Raw genomic sequence first — 19431 nt, forward strand, 5'->3', positions numbered from 1 at the left:
CATGATATGGGCTTTTTCGAGCCTGCTGCCAACATTGCAGATGTACTGCAGTTGGAGAGGGAAAAGGGGGGGAGCATTGCTTGAGACACTGGAAATGCCTCAGTGCTCCCTCCTTCTGCCTCCCCTCTCTCTCACATGCAGGATGCATGTCAAGGGTTTCAGTGGAAGCACAAGGAAATTCCAAGACTAGGAATTGCCTCAAACTCATTGTGGAAACACAAAGGAAAAATGACAAGCGGCTAAGACATACACACAGGAATAATTGTCAGCACCCAGCTGTCATTCTTAAATTCTTGCATGCTCAGGGAGACTGAAGAGACAAGGCTTCCTGTTCAAAACAGGCAGGTTGCTCTCAGAGTTGGGAGGTTGAGATTTCATGCCCTCTGGCACAATTGGTCCTGTATGCATGTGTGCATAAATTTACAGGTATGGAAATTTACATAATCTGGGTAGGCTATTCAGGTTGCAGAATCCAGTATTTCTGGGAGCAGAATTTGCGTCAGGCTGTTGTTACAGAGTTTCTATTTCTTTTACATGCACATAGCTCCATCGGACAATGGAGGTCTGTGTTCCTCTCACATGTTTATAAAGCTGTCAGTTGGAGCTTCCTGCAGAACATGTTTAGCTACTGCCCACGTTTAGCTACATTACAGATCACCTTTTATTCCTCAGCTCAATTCAAACATTTGTTTCCTTCCATCAGGACTTGGGAGGAATTCAACGTAGTGCTAAGGAGATAGCTCCATCAGCACACACATTTCTGCTTGGCTGATGAAACAATCTGCCCTCTCCTCCCTCTGCAGGATGTTCTGAGGGTTCTCTTAACTCCTCCAGAGCCAGTTTGGGGTGTGTGTACAAGGGATGCCCAGGGGAGAGAGATGAGGGAATGTCCAACTGAACTAGCAGAGGTTCTGGTAGGTTTACTTCACTGAATCCTGCCCATGGATTCTAATGTATAGAATCAGACTCAGCAAAGATCCACATTCAGTTGTCTGGTATCTGTCATGAGACACACATTAACCAATCAAAGGGGGGGGGGAGCCAGAGTGCCTCATGCCGTTATCTGGTATACAAAGAGTGAAAAAGGAATGACCATTTTAAAATCAGGTCTGTGGTTCAGGCCTGACATTTAGTATGAAATCCAGTGGGACGGGAGCTCTGGCAAACCTTATAATGTCAGGGCTAGGAACTTACTGCAGCCTGGACTCATCATTATCTTCCTACTCCCCTTTCAAAACACACAAACACAAACACACACACACACACGATGCCATGTGGGGAAGGTTCCCCTTCAGTAACGATTCGTGCAGGTGGAACGGAAGATCTGCATGCGGAAACTTGTTTGCACATGAACATACTGTATTCGTTTCTGCACAATATCAGGAGCATGCTTATTTGAAGGGAATGGGAAGGGAGAAGCTTACAACTACCAGAAGATAATTATTTGATACATTAATGAGTGGCTTAAAGGATAAAGATGTGACAAGCTACTTCTCCCATGTGGACGTGGTAGTGCTTGACACTGCAGCCCCCCATTACAATCTTAGAGTCATCCTGATCACACCAACAGCTCTCCTGAGATGTAGCAATGCCTTAAGCAGCAACTACAATATCTGCCCAATCCCTACTGTTTTTGCTTCAGCTCAGGTGCAGAGGAACCCTCACCATGTGGAAGCAAATTATCAGATTTCAGGTTCCGTTCTCCGTGCTGACTAGGAAATCATCTTTCCACAAAAGTAAATGTGTACTAGAAGGGCACTTCCAGATGAGTTACTTTATTGAACACCCACCATGATTTGTTTACAGGGAAATTAGATGACATTGGCTATTTGTTGAGCATTCATCCTGATTTGTTTGCAGGGAGGTTAGATGATGTTATGTCGAAGCAAACGCCATCCCACACTTTCCAGGGCATTTCCCCATCACTCTTCTTATTGCAAAAAAGTCAGATCTTTACTCACCCAAGGTGAGTTTGTTGCATAAAACTCTCCCGATCAGTTATGATTGTGTAACCTGAATTTGCCAGAATGTGATTGAATCCCATCTGAAAACAGTGGCAATCTGCAAGCATCCCCAAAAGTCATTGTTAAAGAATCCATTTTCTAACCAAAATCTTGCCTTAGAACTGAAGCCTTTCCCCTCACTCTTTCATCACTGTTACTCACAAGCATTCGAGATTTTACACAATCAAGTGCTGTATAAATTTTATGAAATTAATTAAATAAATAAATAAATAAAGCCTATTGCTCCAACAGCTTACTTTTTTATGTGATTCCTTTTGTCTTCAGCAAAGGTCTTAAAAAGCTGTCAATACTCATATTTTACACTGGGTTTTGTAATATTTTATCAGCCTGTCTTTAGCACTCTCTTCCTTCCCTACAGAGAGGCAAAAGGCTTGGTGGCAGGCAGAAAAGACTTCAAAGATTTGAGGAACCTGGACCAAGTATCTTCTCAACCCTATATTTTCTTACATGAACATCTTCAATGTATGCACAGAGATGGGTTTGATGTTACATGTGAACTGAGCCACCAATGGACTTCAGTTCCCAGGCCTCAGGCCTGCTTGGCCAATGGTGAGAGATGATGGGAGTGGTAGTCCAGCAATATGTGGGGGCTCATGATGTCTATGAAAAGGATATTTGAGACTGCAGTCCTATATCCATGTAACCTGGAAGTAGCCTGAGAGATCCGTTGGACTTACATTTGTGTAGACATCTATTGGATCGGATTGTAAATTATCTTCTTCATTAAATTCAACAAGATAGATGGACACACACGTTGTGTGCATGTTTCCCCACTTATAGCAACATTTATGCAGTTGTCTTTGGTGCTGATCACTCTGTATTATGAATACAGTGGTACCTCGGTTAAGAACTTAATTCGTTCCGGAGGTCTGTTCTTAACCTGAAACTGTTCTCAACCTGAAGCACCACTTTAGCTAATGGGGCCTCCCACTGCCACTGCACCGCCAGAACACAATTTCTGTTCTCATCCTGAAGCAAAGTTCTTAACCCAAGGTACTATTTCTGGGTTAGCGGAGTCTGTAACCTGAAGCGTATGTAAGCTAAAGGGTATGTAACCTGAGGTACCACTGTAACATTATTTGGCAAAAGCTCTCAGAAATGTGAGAGGTTATATGAGGTGTTCCTATATGTGTTCTAAACACACAGGGCCATTTCATGGGATCTTTGCTGATGTCACCAACCTTAATGCCCTCACCGTTTGATAGCAAGGCTAGTTGGATTATTGTACAGATAAAGATATTTCCTAAAGCAGATAAGACCTTTATTAGGCAATGGGTTGGTTCTTGTGTTTAAACTCCATGCTATGTTTTCAAGGTGAAAAGGATCTGAAACAAAGTTGAAGCATCTGAGACAGTTTCAGATGGAAAATTTTAGAGGGAAAGAACTGGATAAAGTCCAAGGTTGTTGTTGTTTTTCCTTTAGTGAAGCCTTTTTTGGAAACTGAAACAAAAAAATGCTTGTCAATTCAAGGCAGTTTGTTATATTTAAGGATTAACATTTACAGGGAACTTTCAAATTTCCACAATTTTGAGATGGGTTTGCAAAGCACATTGCAGTTTTTGATCCCATTTGCCTTCACAACAGTCCTGTGGGGTAAGTTGTCAGCAATCCCATTTTACAGATGGGAAATTGAGGAAGAGAGGCAATGACTCACCTCAGGTTGTACAACATCTAGATGTCCAAGATTCAAATGCAACTCTGTTTTTTGTACCTATGTAGAACAATTTGCTCTGAAAGTTTTGACTCAAATGTAAGCAAACGTTTCCATTCCGACAACTAAAAACAACCACCCTCCAAACAGCACACACAGTTAGGGTTGTACACAACCCTTTTATTTTGGCAAAATACAAATGGTTATGATCAGCGTGAGCACTCAGTGCCCAGTGAAATGGTCACTTGATTGCTTTCCATGCACCCAGATTAGGTCACCAATGTACCCTTTGAGTCAACCACAGTCTAACTGCAGGGTGATGCAATTTGCCAGGATTCACTCACCAAGAGCAGCAGCCCACATCCTGCCACACTTTGAAAGGGTCACATGAATCAGCCCACAACCCACCACAAATCAATTGTTTTTACACAACTGCAAATTCACAAATGCCAACTAGAATGACAGCTATCCATGGAATAGACCAGTATTTTGAACAGCAACAAAAACCCTAAAGTACAGAATACTTCAAATGTGATGCTTCTGAAACATTATGAAAAAATTCAGTTCACCAGACAACTGCTCACAATGAGTTAAACTGGAAGCTTGCACAGAAAATGACCAACTTTACAGTAGGCTTATTTGTTGCTTCACATGAACATCTAAAGGTAACTTGAAGGGAGATTTGAACAACTTTGGGACAGATCCACATCATGCATTTAAAGCACTTCCAACACACATTTAAAGTGCATAACTTTCCCCAGAAAATCATCGGGACTGTAGTCCCTCCCCCCTCACAGTGCTAAAATTCCCAGCACCCTTAACAAACTGCAGTTCCCAGGATTCTTGGGAGGGGGAGTCCTGTGCATTGAATGTGCTTTAAGTGTATGGTGTGGCTCTGCCCGTGGTTTATTCTTCAGAGTGTATTATTATTATTATCAGCAGCAGCAGCAATCCTCCCCCTCAAATAAGTTCTCTGGTCCACCAGGGTACTAGTCCCCCCACCCCCCAATAACAGCCCTAGGAGTCATCCAGACAAACCCAAAACTAGCCCTGTTTAGATATTCCACATGAGTGACTGTGCAAAGTGGGGGGGGGGGGGGAGGAACGTGTCCAACCTTTCTGCAAGCAAACACACACACACAAACACACACACGTACATTCAGAGAGAAGGTCTGCACAGATCTATACAGTTACCAAAGTTTATTTGTCAGCCCCTGTGGCTAATCACACAGTATATAAAAAAATATACAGAGTCCCAATTAATAATCTTTTACATAAATAATAAGATGCAATATGTATCCTTTTGTAATCCTTGCAGCAACCTGTAAGGTAGATGAGAATCATTATACGTGTTCAAGGGATCTCTCCCTACTTGTGACTCCCAGCATACTGTGTCTGATATTGGAGGCAGAACACATTTATTATGGCTAGTAGCCATTGACAGCCTTGCGCTCTGTGAATTTGCCTATTGCTCTTTAAAAACCATCCATGTTGATGGCCATTGATACATCTAGTGGGAAAGAATGCCATAGTTTAACTATGTGCTCCATGAATAAATCTTACACACTTCTATCATTGCCACCCCTTACTAGTCTTCTTTTCCTAAACTGAAAATCCCCAAATGTTGCAACCTTTCCTCAAAGGGGAGTTGCTCCAAGCCATTGATCATTTTGGTTGCCCTTTCCTGAATCTTTCCCAGCTCTATAGGATGCCTTTTGAGGTGTGGTGACCAGCACACAGTGTTCCAGTAGTTGCACCATAGATTTGTATAATGGAGCTGAAGCTGAGAGAGTGCGGTTTGCCTAAGGACCACAAGAGGAAGGCAGAGGGAAGATTGAAACCAGTGGCCTTCCTGATTCACAGACTAGTCTCTTAGCTATTATTGCACCGGCTCCCCCAACTCTGTGGAGCAAGTTTGGTGAGTCTCGAGGAAATAAGAAAATATCTTTTATGTTCTGTGATGCAACACCACTTTGGAATAGTGGTGAATCCTTTAAAATGAAGGCAATCTGGCAACTCTGAAGCAGACAAGACATGCTTACTTCATTGTGTGACTCAAGAGCAGTATCCACAGTTGCTTTGAAGTGGTTCAGACCAAAGGAGGCAGAGTTTAAGAATGAGAGAGTGGAGAATATATTACAGAAGCTCTGGAGAGGCAAAGACACAGTACACAATCTGCCCTCATTTGTTCTCTTAAATGCTAAGCATGATGTCGCTGGGGGAGGCTGTGCATACAAAATCCTCTTGCCTTGGCTTTGCTCTTTTCAAGCTCTCACTCACAAAGGCCATTAACCAGCGGGAACAGCAAATGGCGCTGCAAAGGATCTGAAAAGCACAACAAGCTGTGTGTGCACAAGTATATTACTGGTAACAAAACTGCTTCTCAAGCCTGAAGATGATTATCCAGAGGCATCACAGAGGGCAGCACGCTATTTGTAGGGCTGCCCTATCCAAGCCCAGTTTAAAGATAAAGAACCATGAGAGAGAGCTGCAGGGAACTTGACACTGCCCTGCAGGGAACTTAAGGGGCACTTGAACAGGCACACACAGCAGCTGAGCACAGTCTTCTCCATTACGGTGAAATGTTTGTGTTTCTATTTAGTCATTCTTCCTATATTTACATAAATTAGTGTGAGCACATTTTATGCAAATATGTGTCATCTTTCGAACCTTGTTTTTGATTGTGCCTTTCTTTCTCTCTCCACTCCCCTTCCTTCTTTTTGAGGTTTGTAAATACCCTAGGCAATGCCTGAATGATCATATTTAGTAAAGTAAAGGGATCCCTGACCATTAGGTCCAGTCATGACCAACTCTGGGGTTGTGGCGCTCATCTCACTTAATTGGCCGAGGGAGCCAGCTTACAGCTTCCGGGTCGTGTGGCCAGCATGACTAAGCTGCTTCTGGTGAACCAGAGCAGCGCACGGAAACACCGTTTACCTTCCTGCCAGAGCGGTACCTATTTATCTACTTGCACTTTGACGTGCTTTTGAACTGCTAGGTTGGCAGGAGCAGGGATTGAGCAATGGGAGCTCACCCCGTCACAGGGATTCAAACTGCCAACCTTCTGATCAGCAATCCTAGGCTCTGTGGTTTAACCCACAGCGCCACCTGCGTCATGATCATAGTTACATTGCAAAATTTCCTTTTAATCCAGGAACCAGCAATGGAGCCATCGATCACAGCTCCTGCTTTGCATGCAAAAAGCTATAGATTCAATCCCTGGCTCCTACAGCTACGACTGGGAAAGACTCCCGCCTCAAACCCTAGAGAGCTGCGGCCTGTCAATTGGTTCAATACGGAGGAGCTGGATCAATGGTCTAACTTCATATAAGGTGGTTCCCTTAATACAGTGGTTCTCAAACTTTTTTCTCTGGACCACACTTTCAGAATAACAATTCGCCCATCCCACACTATTATTTTTTATGGATGAGCAATACATTGGGGGGGACGGACTCCTAGCAGTGCTTGATTTATAACATAGAATACAATTGCTTTATAATATTATCATGGGGCATCCAGAAAGTATAAAACAATGCAGCTCCATAAGAACACAAATCATTCCCAAAATATAATTATAAACGAACCTCTTGTGTATGTACCTGAAGTATGCATGCAAACTGAATGAGAGGTGTGAGCATGCAGTATCACTTAAATGTTCTTGCTCTCATTTTGCAAATGAAAAACAAACATTTTGATACTATACTATGAGTGCTACACTGAACTCTTTCAATGTTAACTTTGATTGTCCTTGAATCTTTCCACCACACTTGCCACACCCTTTGAGATCCACTGCCTCAATACCTCTATTCATCGGGATAAGGCTACTAGCCTAGGCTCTCCCTGGCTCAGGCTGTACTCAGCTCCCTTCCAATTTCTGCTCATGTGACCTGTGCAAGCCTTGTAGTTGGCCTTAAAGTAACAGTACCCTATACTGAAGTTACTTTGAAAAAAGCATGAAGTTTGTGGTCTTATTGCTCCATGGTTTCATGGCTAAGCACCATATAGAAAGCAGGAGCAAAAATAAAAATAAAAAATATTTATTGGAATGTAAGCCTGCAGGCAGGGAGTGTTGTATTTTGATTTCATGTAAGCCACTTTGGGAGCCTTTTTGGCTAAAGAGTGGGGTACAAATGCTCACTATAGATGATGATAGATAGATAGATAGATAGATAGATAGATAGATAGATCCATGTAGATGCCCATTTCCTTGTCCCAATGCTGGCCAATGCCTTATATGCAACTGGCTTTTGCTGCAGGCCTGTGCCAATTTGAAACACATGGCATTGGATGCAGCTGTGAGCCATTTCTTAGGTGGACTTCGTGTGGACAGGGCTGGTCTTCTCCTTGTCTTCATGAGTAGTTCCATGATGCAGGCCTGGCATGCACCACATAGTTTGCAGGGCAGGAGTCACACACTGCTCTCAATAGAAAGCAGTTCTAATTCAAGCCAATATTGCACAAAGTGACCATGTAGTGGACCCTTACATTGTCAGTATCAAAAACATGTGATTCTCATAGTTCCGAGTGTAAGGTAAAGGTAAAGGTACCCTTCCCCTTAAGGGCCAGTCTTGACAGACTCTGGGGTTGTGCGCCCATCTCACTTAAGAGGCCAGGGGCCAGCGCTGTCCGGAGACACTTCCGGGTCACGTGGCCAGCGTGACATCGCTGCTCTGGCGAGCCAGAGCTGCACACGGAAACGCCGTTTACCTTCCCGCTGGTAAGCGGTCCCTATTTATCTACTTGCACCCGGAGGTGCTTTCGAACTGCTAGGTTGGCAGGCGCTGGGACCGAGCAGCGGGAGCGCACCCCGCCGCAGGGATTCGAACCGCCGACCTTTCGATCGGCAAGTCCTAGGCGCTGAGGCTTTAACCCACAGCGCCACCTGCATCCCGTTCCGAGTGTACTAAAACATAAAAAGAGGCTGAAAAAAGGAATAATTGGATTGTACGGGCAAGACCTACATTGTACATTGATTCATAGGCCAGATCTGCACAGCTTGTGAACCACCAAGCAAAAGACAGCCCAGCCCACCAGCTGAATCTTGTGGCTTCTAAAATGCTTTACAACTTCTTTGTTTTTGCTATCCTGGGCAAGTAACAAAATCAGGTAGTCTATTGACTCCTTGGTAGGCTAGTTTTGGCTACCACCACACACTGCACTCTGTAAGAGACATGTTTTATGTGTGGGTGTGTGGCACTTGAGACTCACTCCTATAGTCCTCCATGTGAAGAATTTACATGCTGAAACTACGCATGAACTGCTCAAAGCAAACCAGAACTAAAACCTACATGCAGCCAGTGGATGCAGTACAAATAAATGCTGCTGATATCCAATCCCTCCATCTGATCAAAGTCGTCCGATTTGTGCTGTTAATTACAAAAGAAAACCCATCAAAACTAGATATTATGTGACTATGGTTTGTGGGAGGGACTATGATGTTGCTCTCCTCCTCCTCCTCTCTCTCTCCCCCTCTCTCCCACACTCTCTCTCATGTTCCGTTTCTGCTCCCGCTGGTTCAGAGCACTTAGACAGACAGGGTTATATAACCTTATTTATACTTTGCACAATTGTGCATTTTTGCAAATTGGCTCAGTGGGACCATAAAACGTTGTTGCTGATGGCTAGGAACAGAGGAAATGCAAGGGGCACTCATTTGAAAGCAGGTATCATTGCCACGCATGACTGTACAGAACTCCTCAGAGATTTGCAAGAGGGAGAGAGAACCCAAGAAAATGATAGCATCTGCCCTCTGTTGCCTCAAAGATTACCTAATGTTTATTTATTTAGGAATTCTTATGCCATCACCACACAAATTCATATAAAATATCAGTGTAACTTATATATAGAAGCATTTTCATGGATAACACTGATGTGTACAGAAGCATTACAGGGCAGCCCTGAGTATCAGAAAAGCGAAGCGACTTTCCACGCAGTGTTGACATTGCTGCTGCTGACTCCTGACCCTGCCGGCACAGTGGATGCGACTTGTGTAACTCAAATTCTGTTGCTGGACCACAACAGGGCCCCAGGATAGACCAGAGCCGAGTTCAGTTTTTGTTCGACACTGCTGTGCTCCACCCTCACTTGGTGGTTTTCTCTAGGACGTGTGGTTTTGCTTCTAGTGTGGATGCCCAACAGCTAAAGCCAGGAACGCCCAAGATAGCCATACAGCTTCCCAGCTCGTACTTCAGTCATGCCAGCGGAATAAATTCAGGAACAGACATGGACTTGGGGGGCTAGAAGGTGGCAGTATGTTCCTTGCTTGGCTATCAGACATATTTTTTTTTAAAAGGAAGTCATTTGACACAAGGCTACAGCTTTCTCGTCTTCAAGAAGTAGTAGAAGAACACCAGACACACCCAGCTTTTCCCAAAAGCAATGAGGACAGCCTGAGCTAGCCAATGTGGCTGAATTCAAGGCCATATAGTCATTTCTGGCACACAGATGTTCTTTCTGGGAATGAAGGGTCAAAGCAACACTAATGCTGAGGCAAATGGAAATCAGGCTATGACAGAACACTCTTCCTGAGTATGGGCAGTGGGTGTTTCTTCATGAGATAACTTCTGCTCTGAAGATTCAGGGACAAATTTACATAACCAAAACAAAATGAGCAGGCAATGGCCACACATGCGGGTGAGCAGGTTGACAGGTGACTCAGAGCCAGGGAGTTCGGTCAGCATTGGGCTTTGGCATGTGACCCGTGATGTCCAAGCCCTGAATTTGGTTAGACTGGCCAATATTATTCTCCCTATACTGCAATAGAAGGGAGCCACATAGTACCCATTCATGACAGAGATGAGATTTCAGCGAGAAACATCCTGGTTTATGGTCCAATCCCTTATCTATACTATACCACACAGTGGCATGCCTTTGCCTCCTCCTCCTCTGCTGCAGAAACATTTCTGAACCTCAACAAATCTGTGTCGTGGTGCTTTAAAAAAATAACAATCTCTGAATTTATGTTAACTGCAAAACCACCACAACGAATAACAACAAAGAGGAATTATGGCTTTCAACCACCTGCTAACAGCTGAGAATGGATAATGATGTGACCAAGCGGCTTCAGTAACAAGATATGGCCCAAAGTGGTAGACCTACGTTTTTGGGGGCCCTGTAGTTTGAACTGGGGTCTGGGACGAGGTCTGGGAAACCACTGTTGTCTTCTTCAGTTGGATTGTTCCACAACAGATCACCACACCTTTACATCACCTTTACTGACCCTCAAATTTGGGATTGTTGAAATATATACAAGAAAAAAATAATAATCATGCAATTCAAATGGGATCTACTAGATCAAAAAAAAATTAAGCAATATGGGCTAAAGTCGCTTCTGGGGCCCCTCTGGAATTAGGGGCCCTGAAGCTTAAGCTTCATTAGTTTCACAGTTAATCCACCCAGGCAATCGCTTTACATATTAAGGATGCTACATTGTTCCCTCTAGCTCAATACGGCCTACAGTGACTGGCAGGGGCTCTCCAGAGATTTTTATGGGGATTCTTTCCCAGCCCTACCTGGAAATGTCAGGGTTTGAACCTGGGGTTCTTCTGGATGCAATGCAAATGCTCTACCACTGACCATGACCCTTCCCTGCTATGCTAAGTGTCTTGAGGAACCGCATATCGTTTGGGATTGAGGCAGAAACACTTCTTTGATTAAATCAGCAGTACAAAGACGTCTTAAACTTTAAACCCCATTTTCCAGCATGGTGTGCTCTTGCCCAAAAGTAAATTGCCTGTAAAATGAGGCATTGCAGGGAGAAATATCTGCAGCAACCGTACTGAATTAACCTTCATTTTCCAGGGTTATGCTACCTACACAGGGAATACACACGCACCTGGGACACCCTATCCTAGCAACGAGAAACCCCCTTGCCCAGCAACTAAATCTCTCCAGGCAGCAATACAAACATTTCCAGAGGATAAAGAGCGGGTGGAAGCTCCTGCTTTTTCACACAAGTTTTGGCACGAAAGGCAGCGCTAAACCACAACACACAGGCAAACAAACTGAGCGGCCAACATCCAGAATATAAAGGCATCCTCCAGCCAAGAGCTGGGATAGCCCCCGCCCCAGTCCTCCAAGCTTCCCCACCACCACCAACCGCCCAAATTCACACTTAACAGGCTCTGCATTCATACTCTTCCCTTGAAAATTCACCCAAAAACTGGAAAAGAAGGGGAGTGGGGATGGAGTAGGGGTAAGAATCAAATGAAATCCAGATCCAGAAAACCGTTTTGACCCTTGCTACTTCTCTAGCAACAACATCTATGTGCAGACCATAAAAAGGGTGAGGGGAAGGCAGAGTTAAAGAAATGCAACTTATAGAATGCTGGAGTGAAATAAGAGAGGTTGGCTGATCTGCTTCCAATGAAGCTGAAGAACCCACAAGGGGCAATGGGTGAAAGTGGGGGTGAAAGACAGAAATACACACACACACACACCCTATCAAATGACTCCAGCACTCACCTGTAATCCGGTCCCTCTCCATCCCGACCAGATGTATTCAGCATCCGCCTGTCCCAAATTGTACTTTTTAACCACTCTCCCTGTTGCTTTTCCCCAGCTTTCCTTCTCCACCTCCTCCTCTTCTTCTTCAAAAAATGTTTTTAGTCTAATTTCTTCAACCGGCTGCAATCACGAATGCACCCAGATTACCACATTTCCATGTGCTGATCATATGTTTGTGCTCCAAACTGAAGTAGCTTTGTCTCGTTGAAATAAAGAGGGAGAGAGGAATAAAGAAGGTGCCAAAGGCATGACCCAGGAAAAAAGAGAGAAATTCAATGTGATTTCTCTCCCCCCACTCGAAAAAAATATATTCTGCCACGTGCAGGGCTAAACTGAGAAACTCAGTTCACCCGCAAGACAGTCTTAAAGGCACAGTGCGTACATTTCCAGGACAAGGCTGCCGCTCTCTTGACTTGTCATTTAATATTAGCTGGGAGATGCTCTGCAACTTGGCTCCTTGGAACAAAGCAAGCAACTCTCCGCCAGCTGCTAAAAAGTCTCTCCTGATTTCTCCATGCTTAATTCTGCTGCCGTTTCTCCTCCCCCCCCCTACTTTTTTGGCTTAAAAAGCACTTCGTAGCTCCAGAAGCCAGCTGATTCCTCCATGCAGCCTGGTCTGAGGTTTTGTGATTGTTTTTTTGGGGGGGTCAAATTATACACAAACTATTCCGCTGATGAAGGCTGACTTCAGGAGAGAGAGAGAGAGAGAGAGAGAGAGAGAGAGAGAGAGAGAATGAATCACAGGCTGTTAGCTAGGAAGGATTACGGCACATGTTTGCTGTCTCCAGTGAAGAGGCTTCCTACTCAGTCTTGGCAAGGAGCTGCCGTGTTGCCTTGGCATGAGGAACTGGATCTTCCCTTGTCACATTTGCCAACAGAGGGATGGGGCTCCTACAGCTGGCCTGTAACTAAGGGCTGCAAAATCTTGCCAGTGATGGGGTGGGGTGGTGGTGGTGGTGGTGGTAGAAGAGCCTAGAGGGAAAAGGCTGGATCTCCAGCAGCCCCTGTCAAAAACTCAAGGTGATGAAGTCTGTGCTGGCAGAGCAACCAACCAGGGTGGAAATTAAATGGAATGGTCACAGTGAGCTCACCAACAAGGTGGGGTATCACAGCTGGTTTTATTAAATTGTTGCTATGACTTGGGAGGGTGCAATGCCCTTGCAATACCTACCAGAGAATGGACTTGGACTTATTTGCAGCTGTCAGGGTGGGTCTGCAATGGGCTATTTACAGCAACAGGATGTGCTCATTTAGCATCTCTTCCCATCAAGGCAGCCCACCCATGCCTTGAGCTCAGCCATCATTCCTCCCTGGTCTACCCAACAAGAGGGGACCATAGCACAGTTTTTGCAGCTTCTCCTGGCCGCAAAACCCAAGGTGTGGTTGGATTGCTGGTGGGTGGGTGGAAATGCCTTTTGGGTGCATGGCTGGACTGCATCAAGCTGGCAGAACTTGTGACTTACCAAGCCAAATGCAGATCACCCGGAGCTTGAGAAAATTCCTGGTTCTACTGCCAGGAGGTTGTTGAGCTTCTGGCAGGCTGCCATACATGGCTAAGTGGGGCTGCATTTGACTTGTTAGGTCCCAAGTTGTGCAGGCCTGGGCTAGATTGTCCCTTTCAGCTCCAGGGTTTGGTCAACCAACATCTTTCCAACTAGTTTTTAAAAAATGAATAGGTTGATTGCAATATGTCAATGGTCATGCATGTGGAGTTTCAGGAAGCGGCCATTAGCAAGCAACCAGATTCCTGCCAGTCCTATTCATAGGGCTGCCTCCACACAAATTCTGCACAGATAGCCAATGCTAACAAATGGGTCTGCACTGGAAACACTCTAGAAAGCACTCCTGTGGAAACAAATGTTGCCAGGCCCACAAACTGCTGAGCCTGAAAATGTTCTTCAGATCTCCCAGTCCAGTTTCCAGTAAAGAGAGGCAAGAGCCTCCAAAGCCATTACTTGAAACAGATTAGTCCAAAGGTGGGGAACCTGTGACCATCCAGTGGTTGCTGGTCTACGACTCTCATCACTCCTGTCCATTGACCATGCTGGCTGGATCAGTTGAGAGTAGGAGTTCAAAAATATCCAGTGGGCTGCCGGTGCCCCATCCCTGTTTCAATGCCATTCATCCAATAAAATCTACTACTTTGACTATTACAGTGCTTAATATACCAGTGCAGTAAACCTGACACAAATCCTAAGTGGATTCCCTAAGATGGTTGAATAGCACCTTGTACACCTCTTTCTGGAAACACCGGCAGCCATGCTGTCACCAAACATATTGCCTTGCTTTCCTTTGGACCACATCAGTGAGGCTGAGAGGGTGGTCCTGTCATCTGGACAGCCCAAGGACTCCATACACAGTCCAGGCTTGCACCATGGAAGGTCACTTTGGTTCTTCTAATGCAGCTGTTTGACTTCACCCCTGGAGGTGCATTCCATTGTCTCTCGAGACAGACAGATGGCAACAGGAGAAAGACCTGTTTTATATATCCAGTGGGGTGTGGGACTCGGAGGAAATTTTATACACCCATAGACTGCATGCAGAACATGTGTGATGCAGAATGTATGTGTGTTCAGTTCATGTACTGCCTGCCTGCCACACATGCTTCCAGGATAGGTGTGTAAGCCAGAGACTCATTTTGCACTTCTCACCCACATGTAGTTCAACCATAAACTGGGAGCCTTATGAACTCATCCTTTGTCTTATTGTCAACATAAGGTTTGGGGCACTGGTGTATTATCCTCACATTACACATGAATTCATGGCTGAACTGAGATTTATTTATTTCTATTTATTTAGAAACATAAGGTAAGCCTGCTGAATCAGACCAATAATAGCCCATTTACTTAAGAATCCTGTCCACCCAGGAGTCAACCAGATTCCTGTGAGAAGCCTGCAAGCCAGACATGAGTGCAACAGCACCCTGCAATTCCCAACAACTGCTGTTTGGAGGCATGCTGCCTCTGACAGTGGAGGCAGAACATAGCCGCCATCTAATCCTTGTCATCCATTTAAACCCATCACTGCCTTCTGCATCTCACATTTATTCCTTCATGGAACCCAAAGTAGCAGGTGCAGGTGATTCCCAGGTGGTCTCCTGTCTAGGCACTGACCAAACCCAGACTTGCGTAGCCTCAAGTGCCTTAAGACCACACCCTGGGACTAGAGATTCCCCATTCACTGATCTTCTTAGATCAAGTGGACTTCTGCAACACTTGGGACATACCTCGCAACATGCTTGAGAAGCATGCCTTGGGGTTACATTAAAACTGTCCTTCCAAGTGCTTGTCTATCTGCACAGCTGCCACGGCTTCCTCCAGAGCCCTCCCATGTTTGAGAATATCCTTCCCAGGGCCTGGACTCCAAATTTAGATGTGCTGTTCCAGCCTGCTTGACCCATGCTGACTGAGTGGAATAATTTTGCATTATGGAGAATGAGTATGGCTTGACTACATCCCCCAAATGACATCTCTCTTTCTCTCTCTCAGCACATGACATTGCTGGTCTGCATTTATCTGGTGATTCATTTCCATCCCCAGATTATTAGGACAGATGAATCATCTTCCCATGAAGCTGGAGAAGCAGCTAAGAATTCTGCCTTTTGGGCTGCAGCCTCCATAGGCAGGCAGGCACTGAACTTATATGTGCTCTCCCCACATGTCTGCTAAATATGGCATTCTGGTTACTGGGGGTGGGTGAGCAGGACAGGAAGTGGCATGTGGGATCAGACAAATGCATTCCAACCAATGTGGTCCCTTCGGAGGAAAAAAGTAGGAAACACAGCAGCAGGCACTCAGTCACTCCTTCTAAACCTTGAGTAATTATAGGATCCCTTCAAATACTCTGACACAGGAAGGCATGTTTAATGTCTTTCATATCTGACGGTGCAACTCTGGATGCCCCTTTCTGCCTACAATCTCTTATACAGTCATCTTGCAGGATTAGACAGCTAAGCAAGAAGCTATGTCTTTCCATACATGGTAAGAAACTCTGCATTTTTCATTGAACTGTATAATACAGAAGACAAGGCTACATGGCCTGCTCAGGCTCCAATGTGTGTTATATAGCAGTAGTGTAATATAGTGGTGTGCTATGCAGCTGATTACAGGGAGAACAGAAACTCCTTGTTATCACTCCCCAGGCCATTTCTGAGCATGATTCAAAGAGCTGCTTATGACCTACAAAGCCTATACAGCTTGGGTCCAGGCTATTGGATGGACTACATCTCCCTATATGAGCCTGCCCAGGCTTTGGGACCTTCCGGGAACACTTTTCTCTTGGTCCTGCCACCTTCACAGGGATGTTTGGTGAGGCCATGAGAGAGGGTCTTCTTGGTGGCTGCTCCTGGATTGTGGAACTCCCTCCCACAGGAGGCTAAGCTGGTGCCCTCTCTGTTTTCCTTTTACTGGCAAGCAAATACTTTTCTGTCCTGACAGACTTTTGAGGCAGGGTCTTCTGAGGCTGCATGTTATGCTTTTAGATGTGTCCAGCACTGCCTTTAATGGAGTTACTTTTTAATATGTATAGTGTGTGTTTAGTTGTATCTGTCTAAGGGCTTATTCACACTTGCCTTTCCTCTGCACCTTTCAAGCACTTTAAAGCTCTGTGTCAGAACACACACTCTCCCTTTGCCCCGGAGCTCTCCCCGCAAAAACCCACTCTTTAAAGCTGAACTGGAGCAAACAGCAATCCACAGAAAACCCGAACTGCGGTTTAAAGAGTGGCTTTTCACAGAGAAAGCTCTTGGACAAAAAGAGAATGTGCTTGGACTTGGAGTTTTAAAGCACAGAAAAAGAGCTCTAAAGAGCTAAGTGTGGATAGGTCCTTAATTTATGCTGTGATCTGCCTTGGGTGTTGCACTGGGAGAATGGCAGGATATTAAAAAATAAATAAATAGCAGTGAGCCAGGAATATACCCTATTCCAGGTACCTCCAAGCAAAGGCAAAGTTGTGGAGAAGTCCTTATAAAGCTATTTTTTCTTTTCAGTATGTTTTCTTTCAATTTGAGAATGGGAGATGCTTGAAGGTATAAATTTTGTCTGTGCGTAAGAGTGATTTGCTATATTCTGTCCACATGCTTTGGATGCAGCTAACCTCTTGCAAAACTCACAGGAGAGTTCAGATTTTTTTTTAAAAAACCTAAAAATTAAAAATGTATCTTTCTGCGCAGATAAACATTTGCATACAAGTTTCATTAACTTTCAGCCCAGCCAGCCACCATCTTTAGCTGCTGACATGGAAAGCTTTTTCTTGGATGGGGTGTGGGGACAGGAAGAAAAGCAAAATCCAATTAAAGGCTCGAAACTTCGGTTTGGACAGACCTTGCCTTTCATGCTCAGAAGTCCTTTCCAAAGCAACAAGGGCAGTGCTCGCAACAGAGAGACAAATAAAGCATCCATTATGCAGGCAGCCAAGCTCAGACAGCTTTGGATATTCTGAGCAGCTTCAGAAATGCAGGAAGTGTAAGGGAATCCCAGGCTGGATGCTGGGATTATCCACAGTGTACAGACAATGAACACAGCATTTCCAAGGAATGCAGTGTTCTCATTGGTCCAAGCACCATGCACCACACATGACATACACAGTATCTGCACTTTTGAAACTTCCTTAGAGCCGGTCAGACAATTGGTTCAACTAGCCCAGCATTGCCTACTACATGGTTAGTCCCCTCCTGATGTTGTTAGACTACAGTTCCCATCATCTCTGACCACTGACTACAATGGCTACGGATGATGGGAATCTGAAGCCCAATAAAATATTGAGGATGCCATGTTGGCTACCTTTGGGCTACTTTGAAAGGCAGAGGTCTTACAGGTGTTTTTAGGGTAGCGTGACAGATGTGGCTGCATTGGGTGCAGGGGGCGCCACAACAATGCTGTAGAACGGAGCACGAGAGATGGGGGGGGGGGACGGCCACCAAATTTTAGTGTCGCACAGAGCGCTGCTGAAATTTGAGAGCCCAAAGTCTGCCACTGCATGCTGCCTGCAGTATTTTAATTGGTACAGCAATGATCAAACAAAACTCTAGTAGGATAACTGGCACATATTTTCTGGTATATTTACTTACTTTCTTAAGATTTTTGTGGCAAGCCATCAGTCAGGAGCACAGAGATCACCCATGTGGAATGCATTAACTATTGATAACCAATATAATAAAGTGCTAAGATCCAGTTACAGATAGGTAGCCGTGTTGGTCTGCCATAGTCAAAACAAAATAAAAAAATTCCTTCCAGTAGCACCTTAAAGATCAACTAAGTTAGTTCTTGGTATGAGCTTTCGTGTGCATGCACACTTCTTCAGATACATTGGCCTTCTTCAGATCTGAAGAAGTGTGCATGCACACGAAAGCTCATACCAAGAACTAACTTAGTTGGTCTTTAAGGTGCTACTGGAAGGAATTTTTTTATTTTGCTAAGATCCAGTAGCAGATGCCCCATTATTAGGCAATTTAAATTTTCAAAGTTTTCCCAGGTGATTAGTCTCCCCGCCTCCCCCAAAATAATGAGCTGAATTTGAGGGGAGGGGGAATAAAAGACCTGTTGTCTAGCACCCCGGAATATTTTTAATGATAACATTGTAAAGAAACATATTGTAAGGGGAGCTGCCATCTCTGGGAGTTTACGAGCATATATTCATTTGTTATATTCAGAGTTTTAGTTTCTGGAGTTTGGGTCTGCAACTTTCATTAAGAATAGTTCCCCTCTGGCTGAACTGCTGTTGAGCAGAAAACCCATGGAATATCCTGCCTGAGCCTATTACTGTACTTCCTAGGAACTTGGATGGATGCTTTTAAAACTATAAACTTTTTTTATCTATTCTGTATACTAAACTCTGCTTCCACATACCTCCTACACCACACATTATCTCCCAAGGAACATTTTTAATCACCAATTACTGACTACCTATAAGAATGGCTATCCATCAAAGCTACAGAGTGACTGAAGGTTATCTCGCTAGCTCCAGGCCTTTCTGTTATGCAAGGCCCTTCATGCACAGAGAGACATGCTGCTTGAAGGAGCAGAAAAGAAGGAATTTGCTTTGAGATGAGAAAAAAATATTTAATAGCAAGACAGCTGTGTTGTCCAGTGTCTAGTGCCTTTCCCCAATCTGGTGCCCTCCAGATGCTGTTGACCTCCAATTACCATCAGCCCCAGCCAACATGGCCAATGATCAGGAATGCTGGGAGCCAGGGCTGGCACACCCATGAAGCAAAGTAAGGTGACCGCCTCAGGCGGCAGGATCCACAGGGGC

The 19431-nt window shown here is 44.7% G+C and overlaps 1 protein-coding gene across 3 annotated transcripts in view; it reads right to left on the reverse strand.

The window, feature by feature from the left end:
- SEPTIN9 (septin 9) overlaps window positions 1–19431 on the reverse strand; it is a 215326-nt gene that overhangs the window by 146532 nt on the left and 49363 nt on the right. Inside the window, exon 1 of one of the 3 annotated variants that reach the window (XM_083725861.1) lies at window positions 12139–13275. The exons of the other annotated variants lie outside the window; for them this stretch is intronic. Coding sequence (XP_083581987.1) covers window positions 12139–12160 — 22 coding nt within the window. The 5' untranslated portion in view covers window positions 12161–13275. Of the gene's footprint in view, window positions 1–12138; window positions 13276–19431 lie in introns of those variants that run through there. 3 annotated transcript variants of the gene reach the window in all.

The sequence above is a fragment of the Podarcis gaigeae genome (genome assembly GCF_964106915.1).
Source record: "Podarcis gaigeae genome assembly, chromosome: 2".
Taxonomy (NCBI): Eukaryota; Metazoa; Chordata; class Lepidosauria; order Squamata; family Lacertidae; genus Podarcis; species Podarcis gaigeae.